The sequence below is a fragment of the Mauremys reevesii genome, linkage group 5, assembly GCF_016161935.1.
Source record: "Mauremys reevesii isolate NIE-2019 linkage group 5, ASM1616193v1, whole genome shotgun sequence".
Taxonomy (NCBI): Eukaryota; Metazoa; Chordata; order Testudines; family Geoemydidae; genus Mauremys; species Mauremys reevesii.
In genome coordinates this window covers 51,469,326-51,495,258 of record NC_052627.1, presented here as the reverse complement: position 1 = coordinate 51,495,258, position 25,933 = coordinate 51,469,326, and the positions used below count along the sequence as shown (strand labels likewise).

The following is a 25,933-nucleotide window of genomic DNA, read 5'->3' as shown; positions in this document are numbered from 1 at the left end:
AATGACCAACTCACTTAAGGAGCATCCTTGAGCAGTGGGCCTTATTCCCCTCTCACTTCGGTAGGTGAAGTCGATGACATTACACCAGTGTCAAACCAATGGGAGAGGGGAGACAGGTCCACTCACCTCACTGAAGTTGTGCTGCTGTAACTAAAAGATATGGCTTGTGCTATCTAAAAATCAGCTTGTCCTCTGATGCCCTCTGGTGACAGGAACTAATTAGCTGCCATTGCAGGTCAGGCCTAGTGCTATTATTAGTATACACAAAAACAACAAGGAGTCCGGTGGCACCTTAAAGACTAACAGATTTATTTGGGCATAAGCTTTTGTGGGTAAAAAATCTCACTTCTTCACTGTATTAGTATACAGTTGTGTAACACCAGGGCCATAACACATATTTAACCGTTTCAGGCAAATACTGATATTTTGGGTAAATTAAATTCAGTTACAGTAGAACCTCAGCGTTATGAACATCTTGGAAATGGAGGTTGTTTGTAACTCTGAACAAAATGTATGGTTGGTTTTTTTTTCAAAAGTTTACAACTGAACATTGACTTAATACAGCTTTGAAACTTTACTGTGCAGAAGGAAAATGCTTTTAACCATCTTAATTTAAATGAAACAAGCACAGAAACAGTTTCCTTATCTTGTCAAATCTTTTTTTAAACTTTCCTTTATTTTTTTAGTAGTTTACATTTAACACAGTACTGTACTGTATTAGGTTTTTGGGGGTTTTTTGGTCTCTGCTGATGCCTGATTGCATACTTTCGGTTCTAAATGAGGTGTGTGGCTAACTGGTCAGTTCATAATTCTGAGGTTCTACTGTATTTAGATTTAACACATGTGATCATTTCTATTGTCTCTCCATGGTGACTACATTATTTCTCTAGTGGTGCAAAATATGCATCCCCTGGAGACAGCACAACCTGGGAATCTCCAATGCTTCTTAGCCTGATTCTTTAAACTCTTTAGTCCTGATCCTTGATGAGGATGCAGGTGAGGAGCACACAGAGCAACTTTGGGGGAAGAGAGAGTGTTCTTGTGCACAAAGGTGGCTTTAAGCCCTCTTTGGACTCCTCCAGTCCTGGCTCAGCACTCAGCAGTACAATGGCTGGCCCCAAGGGACCATTAGGGCAATTGGATGTTGCCGAACCAGTGAGGATTACATCTGAGTGTACGGGTTCACCTTCAGAGATCCAAATGCAGGATTGGTGCCTATAGTGAGATGTCTCACAAGTGAGGGTATCAAATAGACTAAAAGGGGGAAAGAGAGTAAATCCAAAGGTGACAGTGATAAGTTTGCTTGGTTGGTATTTGGAACGGAAACGGTTTGCCTACAAAATGCTTATTTACCTAATTTCCAAAACTGCATACTCAGTACAGATTGTAAAATGTATAGCTTATCCATTCCCAACTAGTTTATGTTAAAATATGCTATGGAACCATCATAATGTTATGGATACGGGTGATGACAACATGCTGAGTGATCTGTTTGTGAATGATATAGTTGAGGGTTTTTTTAAATCGAATTGCCAGAAAGGTATAGGCAACTGTCTGTGAAATTTCTTTTCCTGAATGTCAGTTTGTGGTTATACAAGCCCAGTGAGACTGGGCTTTGCTTTTTTAACTCCCTACAGAAAATTAGTATTAATAATTTTGAAGGAAAAACTTCACAATTCACTCCACCTGAGATTTTTCTCTGCTACGTTTCACTATGGGAAGAATGTGTTTAGTTATTAACCTATGAGAAATGAAATGTAATGAAAATTATGGCAGGGCCTTGATTACGGAGGGGCTTGTGGCACTAATATGATGATTATATAAGCTGCATGTGCATGGAGACCTGCTGTAATTAGTAACTCTGCTTACGACTGTAAGGCACAAATACACACTGCAGCTAAACAGTGGAATTGTGTGTGCAGACTGCAACAACTCCCGCCTCTTCCCCTGCAGTGTGACAGTTGTGCAAAAGGTGTACGATTTCAGAAGCATGCACAAAAGTTTTGTACCACTCTCAGTTCTGTGGTGCTCAGATGGGGCTGAGGGGAACATGTGTGAATATGTGGATCTACCAACTTTTGACATCCATATAGAAAGGTCAAGGGCTGCAGAAGCTACTCCATCCCAAGGGTTGGAATTAGGGTGACCAGATAGCAAATGTGAAAAATCAGGACTAGGGCTGTGGGGTAATAGGAACCTATATAAGACACAGCCTGAATATCAGGACTGTCCCTATAAAATTGGGACCTCTGGTCACCCCTAGCTGGAATAGTTGTTTGGATTGCCTGTGGAAAGGCATCCTCCTCCTTTACCTCAGCAAACATACCCAACGTGCCTGCCAGCTATTCATGATAGGTGCTGTGAAGAGCAGGTTCTCCCTGTGTATTCACAGGGTAGCCCTGGCTGGGAGAGAGTGTGGACAGAACACACAGAAAATGAACTGATTCAGTGTATTTCTCAAGCAACCTCTAGTTCGGGTTCTTATTTATCTAGGTTCTTATGTTGTACCCATCACCACGGTATCCAAATGCCGACTGTCTAAGAGCCTTCCCTTGACAGGACAAGGCGTTGAATCTCCCATGAAGTACAACTTCCCCCACAGTGAGTGCATATAACACTCCATGTACTGGGGTGTAGGGCATTCAAGTCTATTATGTTTGTGTTGTATACCTTATGCATCTTTTCTGTAGCCAGGTACCAAGTTTGCAAAATTATTTTAGACTTTAGAAATATACAGTTCTCAACCTCTTTTAGTGTCTTTGAGGCAGGAGGAAATCCGCCTTAAAACTGAGCTGGTTATAAGAGGTGAGGATTCTCTCACCAGACTGCAATGAAAGGTAATCTTTTGGAAATGATGGGTGACTCTCTCTGCATAATAAGCAATTACAGTTGATCACAGTCTTTCCAGGAATATTGTGAAGAATGACTCTGTTGACTCTGAGCAACACTCATACTGTCAGTTTTCTCTGAAGTGTAGTCAAGCTTAGTTCCAAAGTTTGAATCAGGCTCTACGCTTCTCCAAAGTTTGGGAATGCATGGACAGAGGGTTTTGGTTTGGCCAATGACAGAGAGGCGGGTATTGGAATGGGCTAACTACTACAGAATAAACACTGAAATTAATCTTTGATATAGACAAAATCTGATCAATTTTAAAATAAATGTGTATCTCTGCACTTCTGCTTTGTTCCCAGACATAAACAGGAATTTCCAAACTACTAGTAATACTTAAGATTTATGGATTCAAGGATCTCAGTGCTTTATAAACATTAATTTATTTTCACAGTAGCCTGTGAGGAATTGGGACACCATCTGCATTTTACAGTTGGGAAAATTGAGGCATGGAGCAATCATATGTTGATTTTCAGAGGTGCTGAGCACTCATGAGTTTGGGTGCACAGATTTCAGTGGAAACTGCAGGAGTGGGATTTTCAAAAGTGGTCAGCACTAGCCTACTTCGGCTCAAACTGAAATCAGTGATACTAGTAAGAAGAGAGTTAGGCCAATGCTGAGCTTTTTTGAAGTGACCTGCACAAGACTCCAAAGGACATTTGTCACACAGCAAGGAATAAACCCCAGGTCATCTGACACGCAATTCTGTACCTTAATTATGAGCGCATCCTTCCTGCTCTCTGTCATGACACTTCCAGTCTAGTTCAAGGCAAAAGAGGTTTGTTTTTTTTAATCAAGATCTGTCCCAACCTTTTGAATATTTAAGGCATGCCCTGTATTGGTTCAGGAGTATGTCTGTAAACATCTGTTCCTTGTCACTGGCATGACATAGGCACCCTGAATGAAGGGCTCAGTTAGGCAGGGTGTGTTGCCAAAAGGTTTAACTCATTAACATGAACAGGAATTACATCTCTACTCTGATATAACGCTGTCCTCGGGAGCCAAAAAATCTTACTGCGTTATAGGTGAAACCACTTTATATTGAACTTGTTTTGATCCACTGGAGTATGCAGCCCCGCCCCCCTGGAGCGCTGCTTTACCACGTTATATCCGAATTGTTGTTATATCGGGTCGCGTTATATCGGGGTAGAGATGTATATGTGTAAATCTCTGAGCACCAAGATGAGAACACACTCCTTACAGCAGACGGATAGATGCAAAATCCATACACTGGCAACGTCCTTTTGAACATTTGTTAAGTATAATTAAGAAAATGAAGCAAGTTCTTTCCACCATGCTTGAAACAAGGTAGCAAGTGCTGTTATACCACAATAGTAGCTTTAGTTTTCTGAAAATTCCAGGTCTGCATTAATGTTAAGTTTGAGCTAATGCAATACCAAAGTAGCCCAGGGATTTGCAGAAAGGGCGTGACCCAGGCAGCAAAAGAGGATTTATGTGCATTGAAGGAGAGAAAAAATGCCAGGGAGCCAACTTGCCTGGCATATAATGCTGATCAGTTAGAAGTCAAACACGGAATGAAGAAGACCTGTGTCAGACTGTGTAGCTCTGAGTGACTAGTGAACACCACAAGCTGTTCTTGGAGCCAGCCAACCCCTAGCATGAGCAGGGAATGGAGGCTGGAGCCAGCCACGCAACCCTTTGGAGACATGTACTGAAAGTAGGTTGGTGCCAGTGTGAAGACACCACACTTTGGAAGTCAATCTACTTTAGAGAAAGGATAGGAGACCATGTCAACCTGTGGATGCGTGGCCAACATTTTCAAGGTTGGGTACCGACGACTTCCAGTACTTGAGCTCTCTAGGATCCTCTCAGTAAGTTCTTTTTGGAATGCAATCAGTGAAGGTGCTGCCTCATGGGGCTGGACACCAAACGTTAGCTGCTGCCATTCCAGCTCTGCCAACAACTTGCTGTATTTCACAGAAACACCAGGAATGCTGTATTGGCTCTATCCAGAGCCAGCCCCAGTACATTTCTGTTTCTTGTCTGCCTGGGTCCATTTCAGCACTCCAGGGAAAGTGATCCTAGAGCAGCAGGATCTTTCAAGGTCTATTGGTGCTGTAGGTCATGCTTCATCAGCTCATTGTGCAGTAGCCATTCAACATCTTCTCCACTATGCACCACACATACTATTTCTCTATTTGGAGAAATTATTATTATTGTTCAATATTTATTATGGTAGCCCTCGCCCCCCACAAGTCCAGTCAGGATCAGTGTCTCATTGTGCTACAGACACGTAGAAAGACATGATCTCTTCCCCCAAAGAACTTAAATTAACTGATGTGTGAAGGGTGGGGCTAGAGAGATACAATCAACTATAGACTGTGTGTGTATAAAACGCTTGCAATATTTTATTACTATCAGTAGATAAAGCAAGTGCTAACTACCTCCATCTGTTCCTCAATCGAGCTATCATTAATTGCCTGATTTCTTTAACTCCTTGTGCCAGAGGTGGGTTTTGAGGAGGGAGATGAAAGAGGTGAGCATGTAAAGATACTGATATAGATATTAAACTCTTCATGTTATTCATTACTGCTTTCTAATGAGCTGCCATTGTGTTCTTTGTGACAGTACTGGGTATCCATTTCTATTCTGAGATACTTTTAAAACTGCAGTCTTTAAGACCCTGATTGTGTATTGTGATCCACCCTTGCGGACAGCTGCACAGTGGCTTCAGTGGGGCTCTGTGTGTAAGCTGCAGTCCATCTATGTGGACCACAATGCAAGATTGTGGCCCAATGCTGCATGAAAGTTTGATTTTTAAAGTGATATGATCAGAGCCGCCTGGGAGGGGGCAATTTGCCCCAGGCCCCGCAGAGGCCCCCACGAGAATGTTGGAGGCTGCCCCCCCCTCCACCTTCCCCCATCCCCTGGCGCCTCAGTGTGCCACGTCCAGGAGCAGCCCTGGACAGCGCTAAAGTGATGTGGCTCCAGCGGGGCCTAAGCTCCTCCCACTCAGAGCCGTGTGGTAAGGGGGCGGGGCTGCGAGCTGCGGCCGAGTGGCGGGAGCTCAGGTCCCGCTGGAGCCATGCTGCTGCAGCGCTGTCCAGGGCCGCTCCTGGATGCGGCGTGCTGAGGCTCTGGGAGAGAGGGGAGGCAGGGGTAAGCGGCATGGTAAGGGGGCCAGGGCCGGGGAGGTTGGATAAGGGGCAGGGAGTCCTGGGGGCAGTCAGGGGACAGGGAGGGGGCAGAGATTCGGGGACAGGGGTTGGATCATGGGCGTTCCGGGGGTCTGTCAGGACTCGGCGGGGGGGGGGATCGGGGTCGGGGCAGGGAGCAGGGGGGTTGGTGAGGTGGTGGTTGGAGGGGCGTCGGGGGGGCAGTCAGGGGACAAGGAGCAGGATGGGTCAGGGGTTCTGTGGGGGGCGCAGTCGGGGGGCAGGAGGTGGGTGGGGGTGGGATAGGGGGCAGGGCCAAACTGAAACCCCAAACCATGTTCAGGTTTTGGCAGACTAATTTCAGCTTTTCAATTAAAAAAAACCACAACAAATTTTGAAGGAAAGTAGACATTGTCCATGATTTTTCTCTGCTTTTTAAAAACCCCTAGTTTTCGAACCAAAAAAAGGTTTGACAGAAAATATTTGACCAACCCTTTTAATGAGCTTTAGTGCCTTTTAGCACTAGCTGATGCTGAGAACCAGTGATACCTTGTAAAGGTGACTTGAAAAGACGTTTTCTCAAAACTGGGTTTGTGCCGAGATACAGAAGGTTTTTAAATGTTTATTTTTCCCAGGGCCGTCCGGGGAGGGGAGGCAAGTGGGGCAATTTGCCTCGGGCCCTGCAGGGGCCCCCCACAAGAATACAGTATTCTATAGTATTGCAACTTTTTTTTATGGAAGGGGCCCCTGAAATTTCTTTGCCCCAGGCCCCATGAATCTTCTGTGTGGCCCTGGATATGATGTCACAGGAGTACTGTTTACCCAGCCGCCTCCCTGCACTATTTGGTAGTTCTGGTTTTTAAGGCACCTTTATGGAGAAAAACTGTAAAAGAACTAAAAAAGAGCCACCGTGGCTTAACCACCATGTAAAAGAAGCAGTGAAAGATAAAAAGACTTCCTTTAAAAAGTGGAAGTCAAATCCTAGTGAGGCAAATAGAAAGGAGCACAAACGCTGCCAACTTAAGTGCAAGAGTGTAATAAGAAAAGCCAACGAGGAGTTTGACCAAAGGTAATAACAAAATGTTTTTAAGTACATCAGAAGCAGGAAGCCTGCTAAACAACCAGTGGTGAAAATACAAAAGGAGCGCTTAAAGATGATAAAGTCATGAGAAACTAAATGGATTCTTTGCCTCAGTCTTCACGGCTGAGGATGTAGATTCCCAAACCTGAGCTGGCTTTTGTAGGTGACAAATCTGAGGAACTGTCACAGATTGAAGTGTCAGTAGAGGAGGTTTTGGAATTAATTGATAAACTCAACATTAACAAGTCACACCAGATGGCATTCACCCAAGAGTTCTGAAAGAACTCAAATGGAACTATTAACTAAGGTTTGTAACCTGTCCTTCCAGTGACTGGAAGTTAGCTAATGTAACGCCAATATTTAAACAAATTAGTTGAAACAATAGTAAAGAATAAAATTGTCAGACACATAGAAAAACATAAACTCTTGAGCAATAGTCAACATGGTTTCTGTAAAGGGAAATCGTGTCTTACTAATCTATTAGAGTTCTTTGAAGGGGTCAACAAACATGTGGACAAGGGGGATCTGTGGACATAGTGTACTTAGATTTCCAGAAAGCCTTTGACAAGGTCCTCACCAAAGGCTCTTACGTAAATTAAGCTGTCATGGGATAAAAGGAAAGGTCCTTTCATGGATTGAGAACTGGTTAAAGGACAGGGAACAAAGGGTAGGAATTAATGGTAAATTCTCAGAATGGAGGGGGTAACTAGTGGTGTTCCCCAAGGGTCAGTCCTAGGACCAATCCTATTCAATTTATTCATAAATGATCTGGAGAAAGGGGTAAACAGTGAGGTGGCAAAGTTTGCAGATGATACTAAACTACGCAAGATAGTTAAGACCAAAGCAGATTGTGAAGAACTTCAAAAGATCTCACAAAACTAAGTGATTGGGCAACAAAATGGCAAATGAAATTTAATGTGGATAAATGTAAAGTAATGCACATTGGAAAAAATAACCCCAACTATACATACAACATGATGGGGGCTAATTTAGCTACAACGAGTCAGGAAAAAGATCTTGGAGTTATCGTGGATAGTTCTCTGAAGATGTCAACGCAGTGTGAAGAGGCGGTCAAAAAGCAAACAGGATGTTAGGAATCATTAAAAGGGGATAGAGAATAAGACTGAGAATATATTATTGCCCTTATATAAATCCATATCTCGAATACTGTGTACAGATGTGGTCTCCTCACCTCAAAAAAGATATTCTAGCACTAGAAAAGGTTCAGAAAAGAGCAACTAAAATGATTAGGGGTTTAGAGAAGGTCCCATATGAGGAAAGATTAAAGAGGCTAGGACTCTTCAGTTTGGAAAAGAGAAGACTAAGGGGGGACATGATAGAGGTATATAAAATCATGAGTGATGTTGAGAAAGTGGATAAGGAAAAGTTATTTACTTATTCACATAATACAAGAACTAGGGGTCACCAAATGAAATTAATAGGCAGCAGGTTTAAAACAAATAAAAGGAAGTTCTTCTTCACAGTCAACTTGTGGAACTCCTTACCTGAGGAGGTTGTGAAGGCTAGGACTATAACAATGTTTAAAAGGGGACTGGATAAATTCATGGTGGCTAAGTCCATAAATGGCTAGCCAGGATGGGTAAGAATAGTGTCCCTAGCCTCTGTTCGTCAGAGGATGGAGATGGATGGCAGGAGAGAGATCATTTGATCATTGCCTGTTAGGTTCACTCCCTCAGGGGCACCTGGCATTGGCCACTGTCGGTAGACAGATACTGGGCTAGATGGACCTTTGGTCTGACCCGGTACGGCCTTTCTTATGTTCTTATGTTCTTATGAGATGTTTCTGTATAGCCTCAAGGAGGAGCTGTTTTATTTTTTATTTGGAAAGTATGTGCATTTCCTGGTTTCCCAGCTGGCTCACATGGAGGAAATAACTGGGAAGGTTCTAGACAGATAAGCTATTGACAGATGATCAGTGTGTATGATGAAGCAGAGCTGTGCTCAACACCCGCTGCCTCAAAACTCAGAGCTAGGACAGTTTCTCTGTACTAGCAACTGGAAACTCAGCAGTGGGAATCTATGACGATACCTTCAAAGAAGCATAATTACAGATAAGCAATATGCCCCGATTCCTGCTGCCTTTTGCAAGCAGTGTATATGTATTTATTATTTAAAATAGTGTAAGATCCCAGAAATGATGGTGTTTGGCACCAAATAAGTAAACTAAGCTTCTATTGGATGTTACCATGTGAAACCCTACACACACACAGGTGGGAGAATAGAAACCTGAAACTCAATAGCGAGAACCCTATTATCTTTTTATAAACAATTTTTCAAAATGTTTCAGAAAAAAGGAGAGACAAACTCTTATGCTGAGCTAGTCTTTTTAGATACCAGCCCAACCTCACATGTTATATCAGCTTGGGCTCATCTCAAACTTTATGTAACTGAAATCAAAACCTTACGGTAACATGAAATGTCAGACCTTGCAATGTGATACAGAATAACACCATTGTGCACAACAAATAATATAAGGCATTTGAAAGCAAGGCATTCCATTGAGCACAAATGCCTTCCAATAGAGAAATGACAAATCCATAGAAGTACTTCTTGGGAAATCTTCCTGTAATCTGGTGGCAATGGGTGATGCTTCCCTTTCACTGGGTGACTGAAATTAATCCTCACTCTCAGCCGTGCAAAGAGCAGCAAGGACATTTTTTAAAAGACCACTTTTGAACTTTGGCTTTCTTCCTTTGCTGGCTCTGACACTGGCCAAAGCTTACTGCACATCCCTAACCCCCTACATCCTTGTGCACAGGGCTGGCCACAGAGGTTTCTAACGTCCCAGATGGAGTCTGAAAGAGGGTTTTTTTTGCTGGAATTCCTCTCTAACAAATTGTACACTGGACTGGACTGATACTTTACCTGCAGTACTATCACTCAGTGATCCAAGCTTGACATCTCTGTCACTGGTTAGGAGGGAATGGGAATTTTGCAGAGAGAGGGAACACCTTAAAGGTGACCTGCAAAGGAGAAAAATGGATTTGTGCTCTTTCTTGATTCTTTTATGATGTAAGGAGATGCCTAAAATATTTTTTTTCTTGAAAGAGGGATTTGAGTGAAGAGCGATCAATGTTTTGGTGGACCAATCCTAGGAGATCATCTCATACATAGAAGCAAGTTGGCAGTTTAGTAATCCTAAAATTAAGTCAATAAAACTTTTATACCACATCACCACATATTCTCTCGCTCTCTCTATATATAATCACATCCTAATTATAGTGGAAGTGCTGCACTACATTTAGAGAGCTGAAAAAAAAGTTAAAATGTTTCCTTGTTTCCCTATTATTCAGTTTATTTTTGATGGGAACTTGTCATAATAGGAACATACCTCCAGCCGGGAAATGAAGTAATAGCTCTAACTGGCAAAGCGGCAGTTTTCCATAAACTACGTGTCATAAGCATGACTGCCATAAAGCTTGTAACTTAAGCAGCTGGATGGGTAAACTTGTTTTTAAAATACCAGATAATATTTTTGGTGGTGTAATCTCTCAATACATTTATAACTCTAATATGTTATCTTTTTTGAGAGTCTTGAAAGATGATAGGCTAACAGAGGACGGATAGCTCAGTGGTTTGAGCATTGGCCTGCTTAACCCAGGGTTGTGAGCTCAATCCTTGAGGGGGCCATGCAGGGATTTGGGGCAAAATCAGTACTTGGTCCTGCTAGTGAAGGCAGGGGGCTGGACTCAATGACCTTTCAGGGTCCCTTCTAGTTCTAGGGAATTGGTATGTCTCCAATTATTACTTTATCAAATACAACTTCTTTAGAGGTACACATTCCTCACACTTTATTCCATAAAATAATTTGCAGTGTTTCTCTGTGTTTTGAACCCCCAGATCAAAAGCTTTGCTACAGCCAGGCAAATAAAATAATACATGACCTGAGACCATAGGAAAGAATATGTTTTACTAGAGATGATTCAAGGTCTTGGCAGGAACAATCTCTAAGGCATTCAGGTTTTTCTATAGCATCTATCACCATAGTATTTGTGACACAATGTACTATCTGCTCTCCTCTTTCACTGCCTCAAAGCAAACAGAGGATTGAGCTCTGCAAGGTAGGAATTGCTAAGTTCCATTTCTGGCTCCACCATTAAACTCAAGTAGACTTGGGCACTCAGGGGGTTCAGAGATTTTTGTGTGGGGAGGGGCCAGGGAGGAAAGATGTGCATTGTTAATGCCCAGAGCCATAAGATGTCCACTCAGGAGTTAATACAGGCTAAGCCTAATGTTCCCTCTGTGTTGGGAAAGCCTCTGCTAAAGAAGTCTTGGAACTCTGCTAACATGGAATCAGGGAAAGCAGCAGTCAGTTCCAGAGCTGGTGTGGAGGCATAGGGCCTCTATGCAGGGAATCCCTGGAGATACTGAGAACCTGGAGAGGAGGCATACTCCACCACTCAGATGCAAGGATTTGAAGGAAACCCCCGCCCCTTTTTTAAGGGGGAGGGACTCCTAATCTTGATTAAAGTAGGAGAACAGCCAAACCATGAATACATATTCAAAAAGTGACCTGTAGCATAAGCTGACATAACACAGACTAGGTAAAGGCTGGTCAAAACACAAGGCTGGGTGGCAGGAGGTATAGGCCAAGTTTTCAAAATTAGTTGACTAAAGTCAGATATCTAATTAAAAGTGCCCTGAATTTCTGTGGTGCTGAACACACATTGAAGTCTGTGAGTAGGAACTCAGGGTACCCTGAAAATTAGGCCTCCTTTATGTAATTACCATATATGGATATAAGTGCCTAACTTTAGGCACCCAAGTTTTTAAATACACATTGACCTTACCTGTTTGCTTCAGTGCTGCCATCTACAAAATGGTAATAATAACTACTTCACTGTGGTGTTTTGAAGTTTGTATTATTTACTAAATGTTTGAAAGTCTAGGAAAGAGCTTGTACTCTGTGTCCAGAAGAAAGCAACTCCTAGATACTGATGACAAGAATTTACAAATAAGACTGGCATTGTTCCATGCTTTGAGGGTTTTTTTGTTGTTTTTTTTTGCTGTGGAAGAGGAGCTATTGCATAGGCAATACTAACTTTCTGCAAGAAGCCTCCACATCCCTTCCTAAAACAGTACATTGACCCGTAAACATAGTGTTCTCTACATTGCCATGCTGTTAAATTTAACACCTCTAACAATGATTAGAGACTAAGTAAACGTAAGAGAAATAGTATTAAAATATTGTAGTAATTACAGTTCTGCCCAGAATATCATCCATAGCTGTTTTGTCTGTTCCCCTAACAGAGAACCAGTGAAAAAGACCAGACCAAACTCATGTAGGCCACCAGAGATCTTCCTGAGGGCCTGCAGAACTCAAGACTCTAAGAACCAAGGAGTAGGGGATAGGTGCTGGGTAGGGAGATGCATCTTTAAAAAAAGATGAGGAGTCCTTGTGGCACCTTAGAGACTAACAAATTTATCTGGGCATAGACAGTTTGTGGATGAAGCCAAGCTGAGGGGTTGCAGGTGCTTTGGAGGATGGGATTAGAGTTCAAAGTGATCTGGACAAGCTGGAGGAGTGGTCTGAGGTAAATAGGATGGGAGTCACTAGGGACAAATGCAAAGTACAAAGGAACCATTTATTACGCGCACACGAAATGGGATAGCTCAGTGGTTTGAGCATTGGCCTGCTAAACCCAGGGTTGTGAGTTCAATCCTTGAGGGGGCCATTTGGGGATTGGTCTTGCTTTGAGCAGGGGGTTGGACTAGATGATCTCCTGAGGTCCCTTCCAACCCTAATAATAATCTATAAGCTTTCATGGGCTAAAACTCACTTCATCAGATGCATGGAGTGGAAAATACTGTTGCAGGTGTAAATACACAGCACATGAAAAGATAGGAGTTGCCATACCAAGTGGGAGGTCAGTCTAATGAGGCAATTCAATTAACAGTAGGAAACCAAGGGAGGAAAAACCACTTTGGTAGTGGTAATGAGAGTGGCCCATTTCAAACAATTGACAAGAAGGTGTGAGTAACAGTAGGGGCAAATTAGTATCAGGAAAATTAGGTTTTGTAATGACCCATCCACTCTCAGTCTGTATTCAGGTCTAATTTGCCACTTTTAGGTCTGTTATTGAGTGACCAGGGAGATTGAAGTGTTCTCCTACTGGTTTTTTAATGTTATAATTCATGATGTCAGATCTGTGTCCATTTATTCTTTTGTGTAGAGACTGTCTGATTTGGCTGATGTACATGGCAGAGTAGCATTGCTGGCACATGATGGCATATATCACATTGGTAGATGTGCAGGTGAATGAGCCTCTGATGGTGTGGCTGATGTGGTTAGGTCCTATGATGGTGTTCCTTGAATAGATATGCGGACAGAGTTGGCACTGGGGTTTGTTGCAGGGTTTGGTTCCTGGGTTGGTGTTTTTGTTGTGTGGTGTGTAGTTACTGGTGAGTATTTCCTTCAGGTTAGGGGGCTGTCTGTAAATGAGGACTGGTCTGTCTCCCAAGGTCTGTGAGAGTGAGGGATCGTAATTCAGGATAGGTTGTAGATCCTTGATGATACGCTGGAAAGGTTTTAGTTGGGGGCTGTAGGTGATGGCCAGTGGCATTCAGACTTAAAAGTGGCAATTCTTAAACAAAAAAACTTCAAAACCAGACTCCAATGTGAAACTGCAGAACTGGAATTAATTTGCAAACTGGACACCATCAAATTAGGACTAAGACTGAGAGTGGATGGTTCATTACAAAACCTAATTTCCCCCTACTGTTACTCACGCCTTCTTGTCAACTGTTGGTAATGAGAGTGGCCCATTTCAACTACCAAAATGATTTTTCCTTCCTTGGTATCCTACTGTTAATTGAATTGCCTCCTTAGACGGACCTCTCACTTGGTATGGCAACTCCCATCTTTTCATGTGCTGTGTATTTATACCTGCTACTGTATTTTCCCCTCCATGCATCTGATGAAGTGGGTTCTAGTCACAAGGACTCCTTGTTGTTTTTGCTGATACAGACTAACACAGCTAGTACTCTGAAACCTGCATCCATAAGAGGATCTCTTTACAAAGTGGTCTATTGAATGAAAAATTTGGAGAAGCCCTGAGCTAGAAAACACTTCTTTAGTATTACCAGATTAAGGTTTTCTAGCAGGTCAAAGGCTACAAATCAAGACAGGTTCTGCTTTATTCCTTTGCTGTCATGTAGGACTCATAGTAACTTGGGGACATCCCTCAAAAAGAACCCAGTGCAGATTCACACCTTTTCTTTGGGACAGTCAGTCCTGCCTTGTGTGTTCTTTTGGGGAGTCTGCCCATGCGTACATGCCAGTCCACCACTGTGTGTCTGCCATTTTCTCTGTGTTTGTGCCTGACTCAATATCTTGCCAGTTCTCATGATTTGTGACATTTTTTCTGAAGCCCAGGAGTACAGGAATCATGTTATTTCATGAGAGTCTCAGCTTTCATTTTTTCTGTAAGTTTCCATCCTTAGAAAATAAGGCTGCTGATGAAACTCACAAATGTGAGCCCCATGGCTCCTAAAGCTTCAAATGTTGGAAGACAAAAAGAATCTAAAATGGATTTTTTTTTAATCTCCTGGTTTTCAATCAATCTGCTGATGGTCGAGGCCTTGACTTACCACTGTGGAACAGGGGGGGTCTGCTGGCTGCCCCGCTGGCTGGGGGTGGGGGCTGCCTGGGGCCGGTTTCCGTGCATTGTGCTGGTGGGTTTCGCCCTGTCTTAGCGCCCATCCCCGGGCTGTGGGGGACGCGGGTGGGCCTGGCTGGCGGGCCGGGCGCTGCAGGGAGCTGTCAGTCAGGCAGCGGCCCCGGCCCTGCCTGGGTGATGTCAGCGGATCAGCTGCTCTATAACAAAGCGGAGCGAGCCCGGCGCCCGCATAGACGCCGCGGCCGGGTGCGCGGAGCCGCTCGCTCCGGGCTCTAGGGGGAGACAGGGCGAGCCGCCCGCCCGCCGCGGGGAGAGCGCGGACACCCCGCGGCCCCGGCCATGGACAGCGATGAGGACACGCTGGAGGAGACCGTGGAAGGTAACCGGGCCCGTCCGGCGGGGGCAGACCGGGTCCCTGCCGAGCGGCCGCCCCAGGCACGGCTCTGCCCACCCCAGCCTGCGAGCGGAACCTGCTGCAGCCCCCTGGGCCGGTGGTGAGGGCGGGCAGAGCCGGTCTGCGCAGTGCGAGCCCCCGCAGCCCGGCCTTGGCGTGTGGGGGCCAGCACGTGGCGCGCCTGGGCTGCGCGCCTCCTCCCAGCCCGTGCTCCGGGCCCCGGGCCCCGCGCTCCGGGCCGGGGCGCTCGCCAGTCTCGCCTCTCACTGCCGGCTTCGGCAAGCCGGGCCGCGTCGGCCCCCCGCATGCGTGACGAGCAGCGGGGCGCTGTTCCCTCGGGAAGGAGTCGCTTTTTGTTTTCACGACATTTTAAAATAAGTGCTCGAAGCAGCTTTTTATAGCGAGGCAAGAGCTCTGGGGGGTAGAAGGGTTCAGATGGTATCTGATGCCTTGCAAAACTTAGCTGAGCCATGGGGGAGAACGGCTAGTGCCTAGTTTATTGCTAGGCTATTTATACGGGGGGGGGGAGGAGCCACTTATTATTCAGTTAAATATATCGCTGCTGTTCCTAAATGCATGCGGCTCTGTAAATCTTTTAGGGTCTGAGCCTTCAACTAGTTAAGCACCCGAGTAACTACTCAGTGGGGCTGAGTACAGTTACTTCCGTGTTTAAGTGTTTGAAGGACTGGGCCTCTAGTACCTTGTGTTCTATAGTATGGGCTATCACAATGGTAGTACACACATTTCAATTTAAATATAATTGTCAATTGTTAAGATCTTGGAGACTTTCCAGAAAGGACCTAGTTTACATGGCTAATTTAGGACCAGATTCTGTTTGGTACTGTATCACAACAGTTTACATCCAGTCAATCTGCATTGACTTCAGTGGAGTTATTCTATTTGACACCATTTGACCTGAAACAAGAAAAAAGTGTATGTGGCATCTAGTTTGTGTTTAATTTAAAGTAATTGGATTTGATTCTCTGTAGTCTTGCACCTAGTGTGGTCACCTGCATTCTGGGTAGTGTCTTACTCTGATTTGCACACATTTTGCATTGGTGTTAATGAGTAGAAAAAGTGCAAGACAAAGAATCAGGCCCACATTTTTGGAGGAGAGTGTATAAAACAACAGCTCCGTGTGCATATTAAAGACCATCACAGCCAACATTTCCACTCTCATATTCCCTGTTTTTGCGTTGTTTGGTGTGCACCAGTTAGTTGCCTGCTTCCGCTTCAGAGGCGACTGCGTTTTAGCAGTAGTGTGCCATGTTTCTAGTGATTCTTAAGTTATTTGGGGTCCTTCAGCATGAAAGGCACTATGTAAATGTAAAATATTACTAGCCTTCTCCTCCCCACCGCGCGCACACACTCTGCAATATAAAAATTGATGATATTTTGCCTTGAAGATGCAGGACAAAACTGCCTAATATATATTAAATAAAATAAAATAATGGAGATACTCTTTGAATTACAGGAGCATCCACAGGCCCAGATGACAGTGAGCCCCATTGCGCTAGTCTCTAAATACCTACACATAGGTAGAGACGGTCCCTACCCTGAAGAGCTTACTGTGTAAAGAGACAAGGGAGACAAAGGGTGGAAGTATCAGAGGGGTAGCCGTGTTAGTCTGGATCTGTAAAAGCAGCAAAGAATCCTGTGGCACCTTATAGACTTACAGACGTTTTGCAGCATGAGCTTTCGTGGGTGCATCCGAAGAAGTGGGTATTCACCCACGAAAGCTCATGCTGCAAAACGTCAGTTAGTCTATAAGGTGCCACAGGATTCTTTGCTGCTTTTAAAGGGTGGAAGGTGGAACTGAGGCAGACAGTGAAAAGCCCAGGGTCACACAGCAGATCAGTAGCACAGCTGGAATAGAATCCAGGTCTCCTGACTCCCAGTCCAGTGTCCTATCCTTAGGCCCCAGTGCCTCCCCAAAGCTAACCATCTGGTGGGCACATTTTAAGACCAGAGAAGAGTTTTGAGGCTGAGATACAGACCTTAAAAAGGAGACGTTTGTGATGTCAAAGCTATTCCAGAATTTCCTGTATTAGCACAAATGGCATCCCTGTCAGCAACATAGGCATTTAGGAAGATAGTCAGGATTTGCCTTGTGAAGCTCTTAAGTAAAATTTGCCAGCTGAAAACAGAGAGCCCATTCCTGGTCACAGCTCTTACTACCAAGAGGAGTCCTAGATACTCAGATATCATGGTTAACAGCACAGTGTTGGAATTTGTGTGTGGCAGGATACAACTAACTCCCATGAGTCAGTGGCAGGTTACTTGTATCTTGTGGCAGGCAAACAGGACCCGGTGTGCATTGTCACTTATTGAAAAGGTTACTGAGTTTGGCTTGCCAGGATGGCAGTAGATGTGTGATAGTGTTTGCTGTACAGCTGCTACTAGAATCTGGTCTTATTACATAGATATAAGTGATTGGATATTTTAGCAATGGGGGCTATGCAAAACTCATAGATTATATAGGAACTTTAAATTGCAAGGGGGGATAGAGGGGGTTCTTAAAGTGACAGATACTGTGGATGTGTTGTGTTCACCATCTCTGCTTATATGTGTACCTGTGTACAAACTTGGTATTATATCCTTGCCAAAAAATATTTGTAAGGAGGCTATTTTCAGTTGTGTTCGACATCAAGATACTGTTCCTGATATCATAGCTAGTTCCTTTGCAGCACATTATGATTTCATATAATGGCTTATTTCTGAGTGTGCTCAGGTGAGTTTTGAAGGTAACTATTGGTTGGCAGAGGGATTGCTTTTGAGTGACATTAGGGACTTCCTTTTTGCCCTTACCTGAGGCCTAGAACTCTCTCTGACTTTTACAGATGGGTACAGGTAATTGAGAAGGAGAAATAAAGTGTTCCATTTTGGTCCCATTATAATCAGTGAGACTTTTGCGGTTGACTTCAGTAGGCATTGGACTGACTCGTAAGACCTGGTTTATATTAGAAAAGTTACACCAGTGTAACTAAGCTTAAAATTGATTTGCCTTAGGGCTGGATTAAAATTTTTCCCCCTCTCACTTCTTCTGATGTAAAAGTAGTGTTAGACAGGAATTGGACCCTCTATGTCATGTCTGAAGTTAGAACTCAAGTTCACGGCTCTCACTTTGTACAGAGGCCACTAGACTGCTGGTCTCTGTTAAAATCATTGGGAGAATATGCCTCCTACTGCACAAAAATTCTGGCATGTATAATCTATATAAACATACATTAATGACAGTTTTATTTGTTTTTGCACTCCAGTAGCATCTTCACCACACTGAACAAATATTTTGTTGCAGTACAGTGTGCACAGTTTGACTTAACCTGAGAAGTGTAAATATTTTCTCCTCGGTACTTTGTAACAATCTTGCTCTTCTGTCAGGAATTAGTTGTACTTTCTTACAGTTTGTCTATATGGGAAAGTTAAATCAATGTAAACAAAGTTGTGAATTTAAACCCATATAGTTACACTAGTATAGCTCATTTTGTGAGCACTTTTACTCTGGTATAAGAGGGTTGGTTTTTTTTTCTGGTTTAGTTTGTAAAAAGCCACTCTTACTCTGGAATCTGGGTGTCCACACTGTTATACTGGTGTAACTAGTAAACAGTTTCCCATGTAGACAAACCCTTATTCATTCTCTCTCTCACTCAACCCCACCTCCAGTGGGCCAGGAGCTTGCCTTTCTTCCACTGGTTTGGAGAGAAGCATGCTTGCCTGTTTTAAAAACATTCCCTCCTACTTACCAGTAATACCTTTTGATTTTAATAATCTAATATTTTTACAATGTAACTTATTTTTCACCGTTCACACACTCACTACCTTTTCTCACTACTCTCAGCTTGAAGATGACATAACCTGCTCTGTTTAGTCAACTTCAGCTTTTTTCAAACTTGCTCATACTTAATTGGATTTCTACCCGCAGCAGATCCTCTCCTGGGCATCTCCTTTCCAACTTAGACTCCATACTCTCTCTGGCGCTTCTTGGAGAACCCAGATCCGTGAGTCAGCTTGTTGCCACCTGCCTCCAGCACAATGGAGTTTTGGCTGTGCCAGCTTGGTGTTACAGAGCTAACACAGCCAGCCTATCAGCAACTCAAGAGCTCTTCTCTGGCCTTTGCCAGCCCTGCTTTTGCCCTGCAGCTTGACATTATTTACACCTCAGCCCCTGCGTCCCTTCAGTGTCCTCCTGTGGTATCCAGCCGCTGATCACTGGATACTTACAGAAATACCAGATCCTTGATTCCCAAAGGAGCAGTGTACCCCAGTTTACCAATCTGTCCTTAGCCCACACAGAACACTTGAATTCGATTATAGTAAAACAAAAAGGAAACTTATTTAAGAAAGAGGAGAGATTTACATAGAAATAAGTGAGTGATGGAAACAAATGGTTACATACAATAAAATGTGAACTAGGGCCTAAACTTAAATCCTGAGACCAATAGATGTGTTTTTCCCAATGGGCGTGATTATTTGTTACCTTATGGCCCCTTTGTGTGAGCTAGTCTGGGGTGAACGGTCCATAGGACAGGCATAGTCAGTATTGCCATCCCCAAATGTTCAAAAATCTTGAGTCATGTTCAGCAAAAATCATGAGATTTGCTTCAAAATCATGAGATTATGTAAAAGTAATAGATGTGGTCTTTTTATTTGCCTTCTGCTTATTTGAGCTTTTAGGGTACACTGAGGTCACATTTTGAAACTTTCTCCATTGCCACAAGGACTAAAACTTACTTTTTCTTTAAGAACAAAGGCTGAAATCATCACATATCCCCTTGACTCCAGGAGCTGATGCTTTAAGAAAACAATAATTATCATGAGACTCATGACAAAATCATGAGAGTTGGCAACACTGCATATGCACCACTTGTGAGTATTCCTGCTGCAGAAGGCTCCTATGCCAGGCACAGAGCCACATCCGCACCACTCCACAGCGGATCCTGGCTTGTGGCATTCCAGAGTGTGCTGAGGATGATGTGGAAATGGGGTGCAGGCAGTCACAAGGAGGTGGGGGTGGGGTATGGCCCAAAAAGAACTGGAGCCTGGATATTCTCTGTCCATGCCAAACTCCCAGTGGCCATTGCAATAGGGGCAATAGACTGATTCCACATCAGTCTCTGCAGCCCCTGACTAGGAGGTGAAAACTGCCTCTCCATGGCACCTGCAGCTGAATGAATCTGACCTTATGTTTTTAAATGCTAGTGGAAACAATTGAGTTTTTAAACAAACGTTCCTGTGCAATTTTTGAAACCCAAATATTGCAGCACAAACATCCTGAAAGTCTTATTCTTATTTATATTGCCACAGTGCCTAGGAGCCTACTCATGGACTAGGACCCCGTTGTGTTAGGTACTGTACAAACACACAACAAAAAGACAGTCACTGCTGCAGAACTTACAAGCTAACGCTGACTCTGTGCACTTTAATTATCCAAGCTGAGAGAAATGCCAGCAGTAAACAGCAGTGACAGTCAAATGGATTTTAAGGTCTTTAATAATCTAAGGTGATACTGGTAACAAAGGTGAAGAAATGTGTATGTTGACAGTGTGGTCTGTTAGCTGGCAGCATCCTTTTAAGGAGACATTTTGAAAACATGTTGAATGTGGCTGCTTGGCTCGTCCCTCCTGGTCTGTGTATGTAATTTATTGACACTGAGAGGAGATTCCTTATACCACACTGTGTCCAGCCCTGATGTAGGCGTGTATATGTGTGTTACCTGGTAAAAAGTAGTTAAGTTTTTTCTGAACTGCATGATGTACTTTGTAGAAGAGTTATAGAATCACAGAATATCAGGGTTGGAAGGGACCTCAGGAGGTCATCTAGTCCAACCCCCTGCTCAAAGCAGGACCAATCCCCAACCAAATCATCCCAGCCAGAGCTTTGTCAAGCCTGACCTTAAAAACCTCTAAGTAAGGAGATTCCACCACATCCCTAGGTAACCCATTCCAGTCACCCACACCACCTCCCTAGGTAACCCATAGATCAGGGGTTGGCAACCTTTCCGAAGTGCTGTGCCGAGTCTTCATTTATTCACTCTGATTTAAGGTTTCACGTGCCAGTAATACACTAGAACATTTTTAGAAGGTCTCTTTGTATAAGTCTATAATATATAACTACATTGTTGTATGTAAAGTAAATAAGGTTTTTAAAATGTTTAAGAAGCGTCATTTAAAATTAAATTAAAATGCAAACCCCCCCAGACCAGTGGCCAGGACCCAGGCAGTGTGTGCGCCACTGAAAATCAGCTCGCGTGCTGCCTTCAGCACACGTGCCGCAGGTTGCCTACCCCTGCCATAGATAAACAATAACATGAGGCTTTCAGCTCTAGGGAATAGTAAAGAAGGGGAAATAAAAGCACAAAGAGTCCTGACTCAAGAGAAGGGGGATTGATGCTTATGCAACATGCTTTCCCTGAGCTTATAGAAGCTCCATTTGTCCTCCTTCCCATACAATGTCTCTTTCTGTCGTCTTTCCTTTCTAACCTAGACTGTAAGCTTGGCAGGGCAGGGAAAGACAGTGGAGTTGGGAAGATCACCTTCCAAAATGTGAATCCGAGTGATAACCAGTGAAGTATCATCTTTCTTAATCAAGTGACTGGTTTCTTTGCTGCTGCTCCTGGTTTTCCAAAAACTACAGAAAAGTGAAAACTGACAGACCATCAATTTACACAGCTGCTCTTCTGAATCCTGTGGGCAGTAGTGAAAGTGGGAGGAATTAGATCTGATTCATGCTGCTGCTTGGGAAAGTTCTGAGCAACAGTGGAAGCAGATGCTGAAGCTGTTGGCTAGAGAGGAAGCCCAGAATCAGAAGCTGAGGAGGTATAGATTAGCAGAGACTTGCCGTGCTCCCCACCCTGAGCAACCAGAAGCTGTGGAATAGCAGAGGTGTAATGGAATGGTCAGATCTGGCTGGGAGGAGGGGGTGGGTGTTCAAATCGGACACTTCCCAGCTGGAGTCTACAAAGCAGTGAACTTCTCAAGCACTCGCCCACTTCCCAGCAGCTGTGGAGAGGACTTGTTTTTTTTTCCACCTGGATATTGTCTCTAGACAGTGGGGCCCCAGTGATCATCTTCTGGCTTTTTAGATGTTTGTTTCTGTTTGCTTAGGGGGGGAGGTGGAAGAAGTAGGGAAAGGGATAGTGGAGAGCCTTTGAGGAGAAATGGGAAAGACTGAAAATACAGGAGAGGAGGTAAAGCACACAGTGTAGGAAGAGAGAAGCTTAAAAAGGGTGAAGAAAGAGAGGGGAAACAGATAATGAAAACAGTAGAAAAAGACGCACTGTGATCTGTTCTAATAAAGCAAAGAGGAAAAAGGGACATAAAGCTTGGAAGGGAAAGGAGGTATAACCTGAGCAAGCACGGCATAGTAAGCTACACTTACAGTGTGTTAAATAGAAAGTAGTCTGATTTGTTACAACTAGAGTAAATAATAAACATTACAAAGCTGTTTGTTTGTTTAAATTTCAGGGTTTGGCTGCAAAGGGATTTTTTTCACTCTGGCTAGTAGGATTTGTCTTTGGGCTAGTATGTGTTGAGCATATTCTTCAAAATGTACACGTTTAAAAAACAAACAAACCAACCCAGTTGTATGAATTAGAAGGTCTTGAATCCGTTCCAGTGTCATGCAGGAGAAATACTTCTAGGTAGTGGCTCTTTTTAAAGTTGCTTGAACACAATACAGTGTGGGCAGTACTTAGTTGAGAAGTGTGTTGTCTTAGTCCATCAACTACTCTATCTTGGCTTCCCCCCCCCCCCACAGATTTTTGTAACAGGTTGTTGCCATGAAGAAACTGGCTACAAATAGTCCTGAATAGCTCTGGTTCATTTTTTTTAAATAAAATATTTTAACTAGTAGTTCTGTTAAAATAAATATTTTGGGAAGCAACAACATAGAGAAGGGAGATTACATATTGATGATTATATGTGATTTCACACCTGTTCTGATATCTTTGCTATTTTTGTTTTGTGGTGGTGGTGGTGTTTTTGCTTCAGGGCTTCTGGATGATGATGGGTTGCCACATGGGTTCTGTACAGTCACCTATTCGTCCACAGACAGATTTGAGGGAAACTTCGTGCATGGAGAAAAGAATGGCCGTGGCAAGTTCTTCTTTTTTGATGGAAGGTAAACGTTGGCTCTTTGCTCGTCTTCCATTTGTTCTTCTCCTGTTTACACCAGTATGTAACTAATTTTGTGTGGGTGAGGGCGGGGGGTATATGTGTTCCTAGTTCCGACAGCTGCTTTCCCACGAGAGCTTTAGTTGGATAGTTTCTTCATTGTGTGCTGGCTAGAGTAACAGCCAGTGTCTCCATCTGTTTGTGAACTCTGAAAATAATGGAGTGACCCCAGGGACTGCTTCTTAATAGGAGAGTCAAGTCACTGTGGCCCTGTTTAATATTAAAGCTTTAAATTAATTCAAGACTTCAATAAAGTCTTATGATTTTTAACTCCATACATGGTGCTTTAAAAACTTGCTGACAACTATTTTCCAGGCTGGTTCAGTGGGCTTATTTGTATTATGGTAGTGCCCAGAGGCTCCATTTGGGATTGTGGCCCCATATTGCTGAGCCCATACAAAGATCTAGAAAGACATGGGCTCTGCACAGAAGAGCTTACAATCTAATTAGTCCTGAAACTTGTTTAGTGGACACTGTATGGTCTAGTGGTTAAAATACTGGACTGAATTAAATACTGCTTTTATTCCCAGCTCTTTGATCTTGTAAAAATCGTTTGACCTGACTCTTTTTTCCAAAATGCACTTACAGTTGCCACTGTTTTTAGTGGGAGTTACGCTGTGAAAATCAGGCTAGTTTCCTCATCTGTAAAAAGTGGAAGGTCTCCAATACTTTACTGTTCCTAGCCATTTCTTCCCCTCTTCTCCCCCCCCCCCCCCTTTCCTCACAAATCAGTCTGGTACCTCTCTTTGCTGTTGCTCAGCAGTTTCCTCAGAAGGCGCAGCTGATATACAAAGTGACATCATTCTTGACTTTTGCAGCTGTGTAGTGCTATGAATAGTGGTGGTGAAACTGACCCCCAAAGTCTTGTCAATTCCATTCTGCTTATGCTTGGCAAAGTTCTGAGCAGCAGCCAGAGGTATTGGAGCTGCCTGTCAGCTGACTCAGGAATGCAGCATGGCATTGTTTTACACCTAGTTCACACTGGGAAATTTATTTTCCCAGCCATAAGGGCCTGTAACCTTATTTTTCTAAATGATTTTTCTAAAGAATAAGTTCTGCAGAAATGGATTTTCATGGGCCTGCATGCTCATTAGGGAAACCTTATTTGTCGCTAGCAATTGGCCATTTCAAGACCTGTTGGGAGTGACTGAAAAATATTACTAACAGCTGGCGTATGTAAAATGAGGTTTGATTTCTCAGTGGAAGCTTCAGTGTAAACATAATACTTGTTGGAAGACTCAGCAGAGAGGCCAAAGATTATCTAGATATGGAAACTGAGCAACTGTTTTTTACTCTGAGAAGTGGTCCCTCCAAATGGCAGGGTGTAGACAGGGTTGCATTGGCAGCCTGAATTTCCCTGTGTTTATGCCGTGTCTCTTCTGTGATTCTTCAGAGCTGTCAACCCAGCACCTTTCATGAGCATCAAATTCTTTGAAAAACAAAACAGTTCGCTGTTGTACGTTTTCGGTAACTACCAAACCAAAATTAAACAAAATAGTCCGAGTATATTTTTTAAACAGTTTTCTGTACTGTGGATAGGGTCCATACAGGTTTGAGCTTAAATAAAGTAGAGTTGACTCAAATGCTGCCAGTTACTTTCGGACAGCCTAACTGATGATATTGCAGTTTGCTGCATAGCTTTGGGAAAGCTAATGAAAAAGGATGCTGCACCCAAAAGTTCATGGTTTAAATACCTGGAGGGGTGGGGAGGGACAGGAAGTTTGATTTTTGTTTCTTTAAGGATTTTTTTCTTAAACAAGGAATTACACCAGATTTTCTGCTCCCCTGGGTTCATCAAAACTGTCATTTTCCTGCTCCCTGTATTCATCAGAGCTCACTCTTTCTGCCATGGCTCCCAAAACACCCCGCCCCTTATACTTTTGTGTGCTTTAACACAAGTTAATTGTTTTTTACTTAGACCAGACACGTTTCCTCCATGGCCAGTTTCCATTGCAGTCCTGCCAGTGAAGGCTGACAACTGCACTGTAGCTCTACTGTTCAGAAGTAGGTTGTTCCTACCAAACCGTGGATAGGGCCCATATGCACCATTACAAATATTCTTCCTTTTTTTGGATAGGGGAATAAAATGGTCCAAACCAGCACTTGGGTATTTAACAGAAGTAAACCTTTCCGCTCATTGTCAGCATTGCTGTCCTCTCTCTGATTATTTAAAGAAGTGAGAGAGGTTGGATCAAATTCTCATTTTGTAGAAAACTGACCATGTTATTTTGCAAAGAATGAAATTTCAACTCTAGCATGCTCCACATTTTGTGTTGGGTATTTTTACTTTCACGCAAACCTTTGTCTGAGAGCATTTTGAGAAATTTATGGTATAATCACTGTGAGCAGAAAAGTGTTGGGTGTCATTGAACAACTGCTCTTCTCCATGGAACTAGAAACATTTTCTAAACTGGCACTTCTCTACCGAGGTCTGAGAGCAGTGTTACAAAAGGGAAAGTTTGAAGCCTATTTGTATGGGAATTACTAGAAGTGGGAAAGCTTGAGGCATCACTGAGCATAGAGAGGAAGGGTGGGAGGCTGGCATTTTTAAGTTGTAAAGAGAAATCCCAGAGACTTGAGTTGGAGAAAATGAGGGGTGGGGGAGACAAACGACCTCCCCCAAATCTTTCTAAGATTTATAG

General features: G+C 43.4%; 1 protein-coding gene across 2 annotated transcripts in view; it reads left to right on the top strand.

Annotated features, from left to right (window-relative positions):
• The first annotated feature begins 14,949 nt into the window (after positions 1 to 14,949).
• Positions 14,950 to 25,933, top strand: part of SETD7 (SET domain containing 7, histone lysine methyltransferase) — a 30,937-nt gene continuing 19,953 nt past the window's right edge. For both annotated transcript variants that reach the window (XR_005599263.1, XM_039541320.1), the window contains exons 1-2: positions 14,950 to 15,105; positions 23,109 to 23,238. Coding sequence is in view for 1 of the 2 variants with exons in the window: in XM_039541320.1 (XP_039397254.1) it covers positions 15,066 to 15,105; positions 23,109 to 23,238 (170 nt within the window). In the remaining variant the exon portion in view is untranslated. The remainder of the gene's footprint in view (positions 15,106 to 23,108; positions 23,239 to 25,933) is intronic.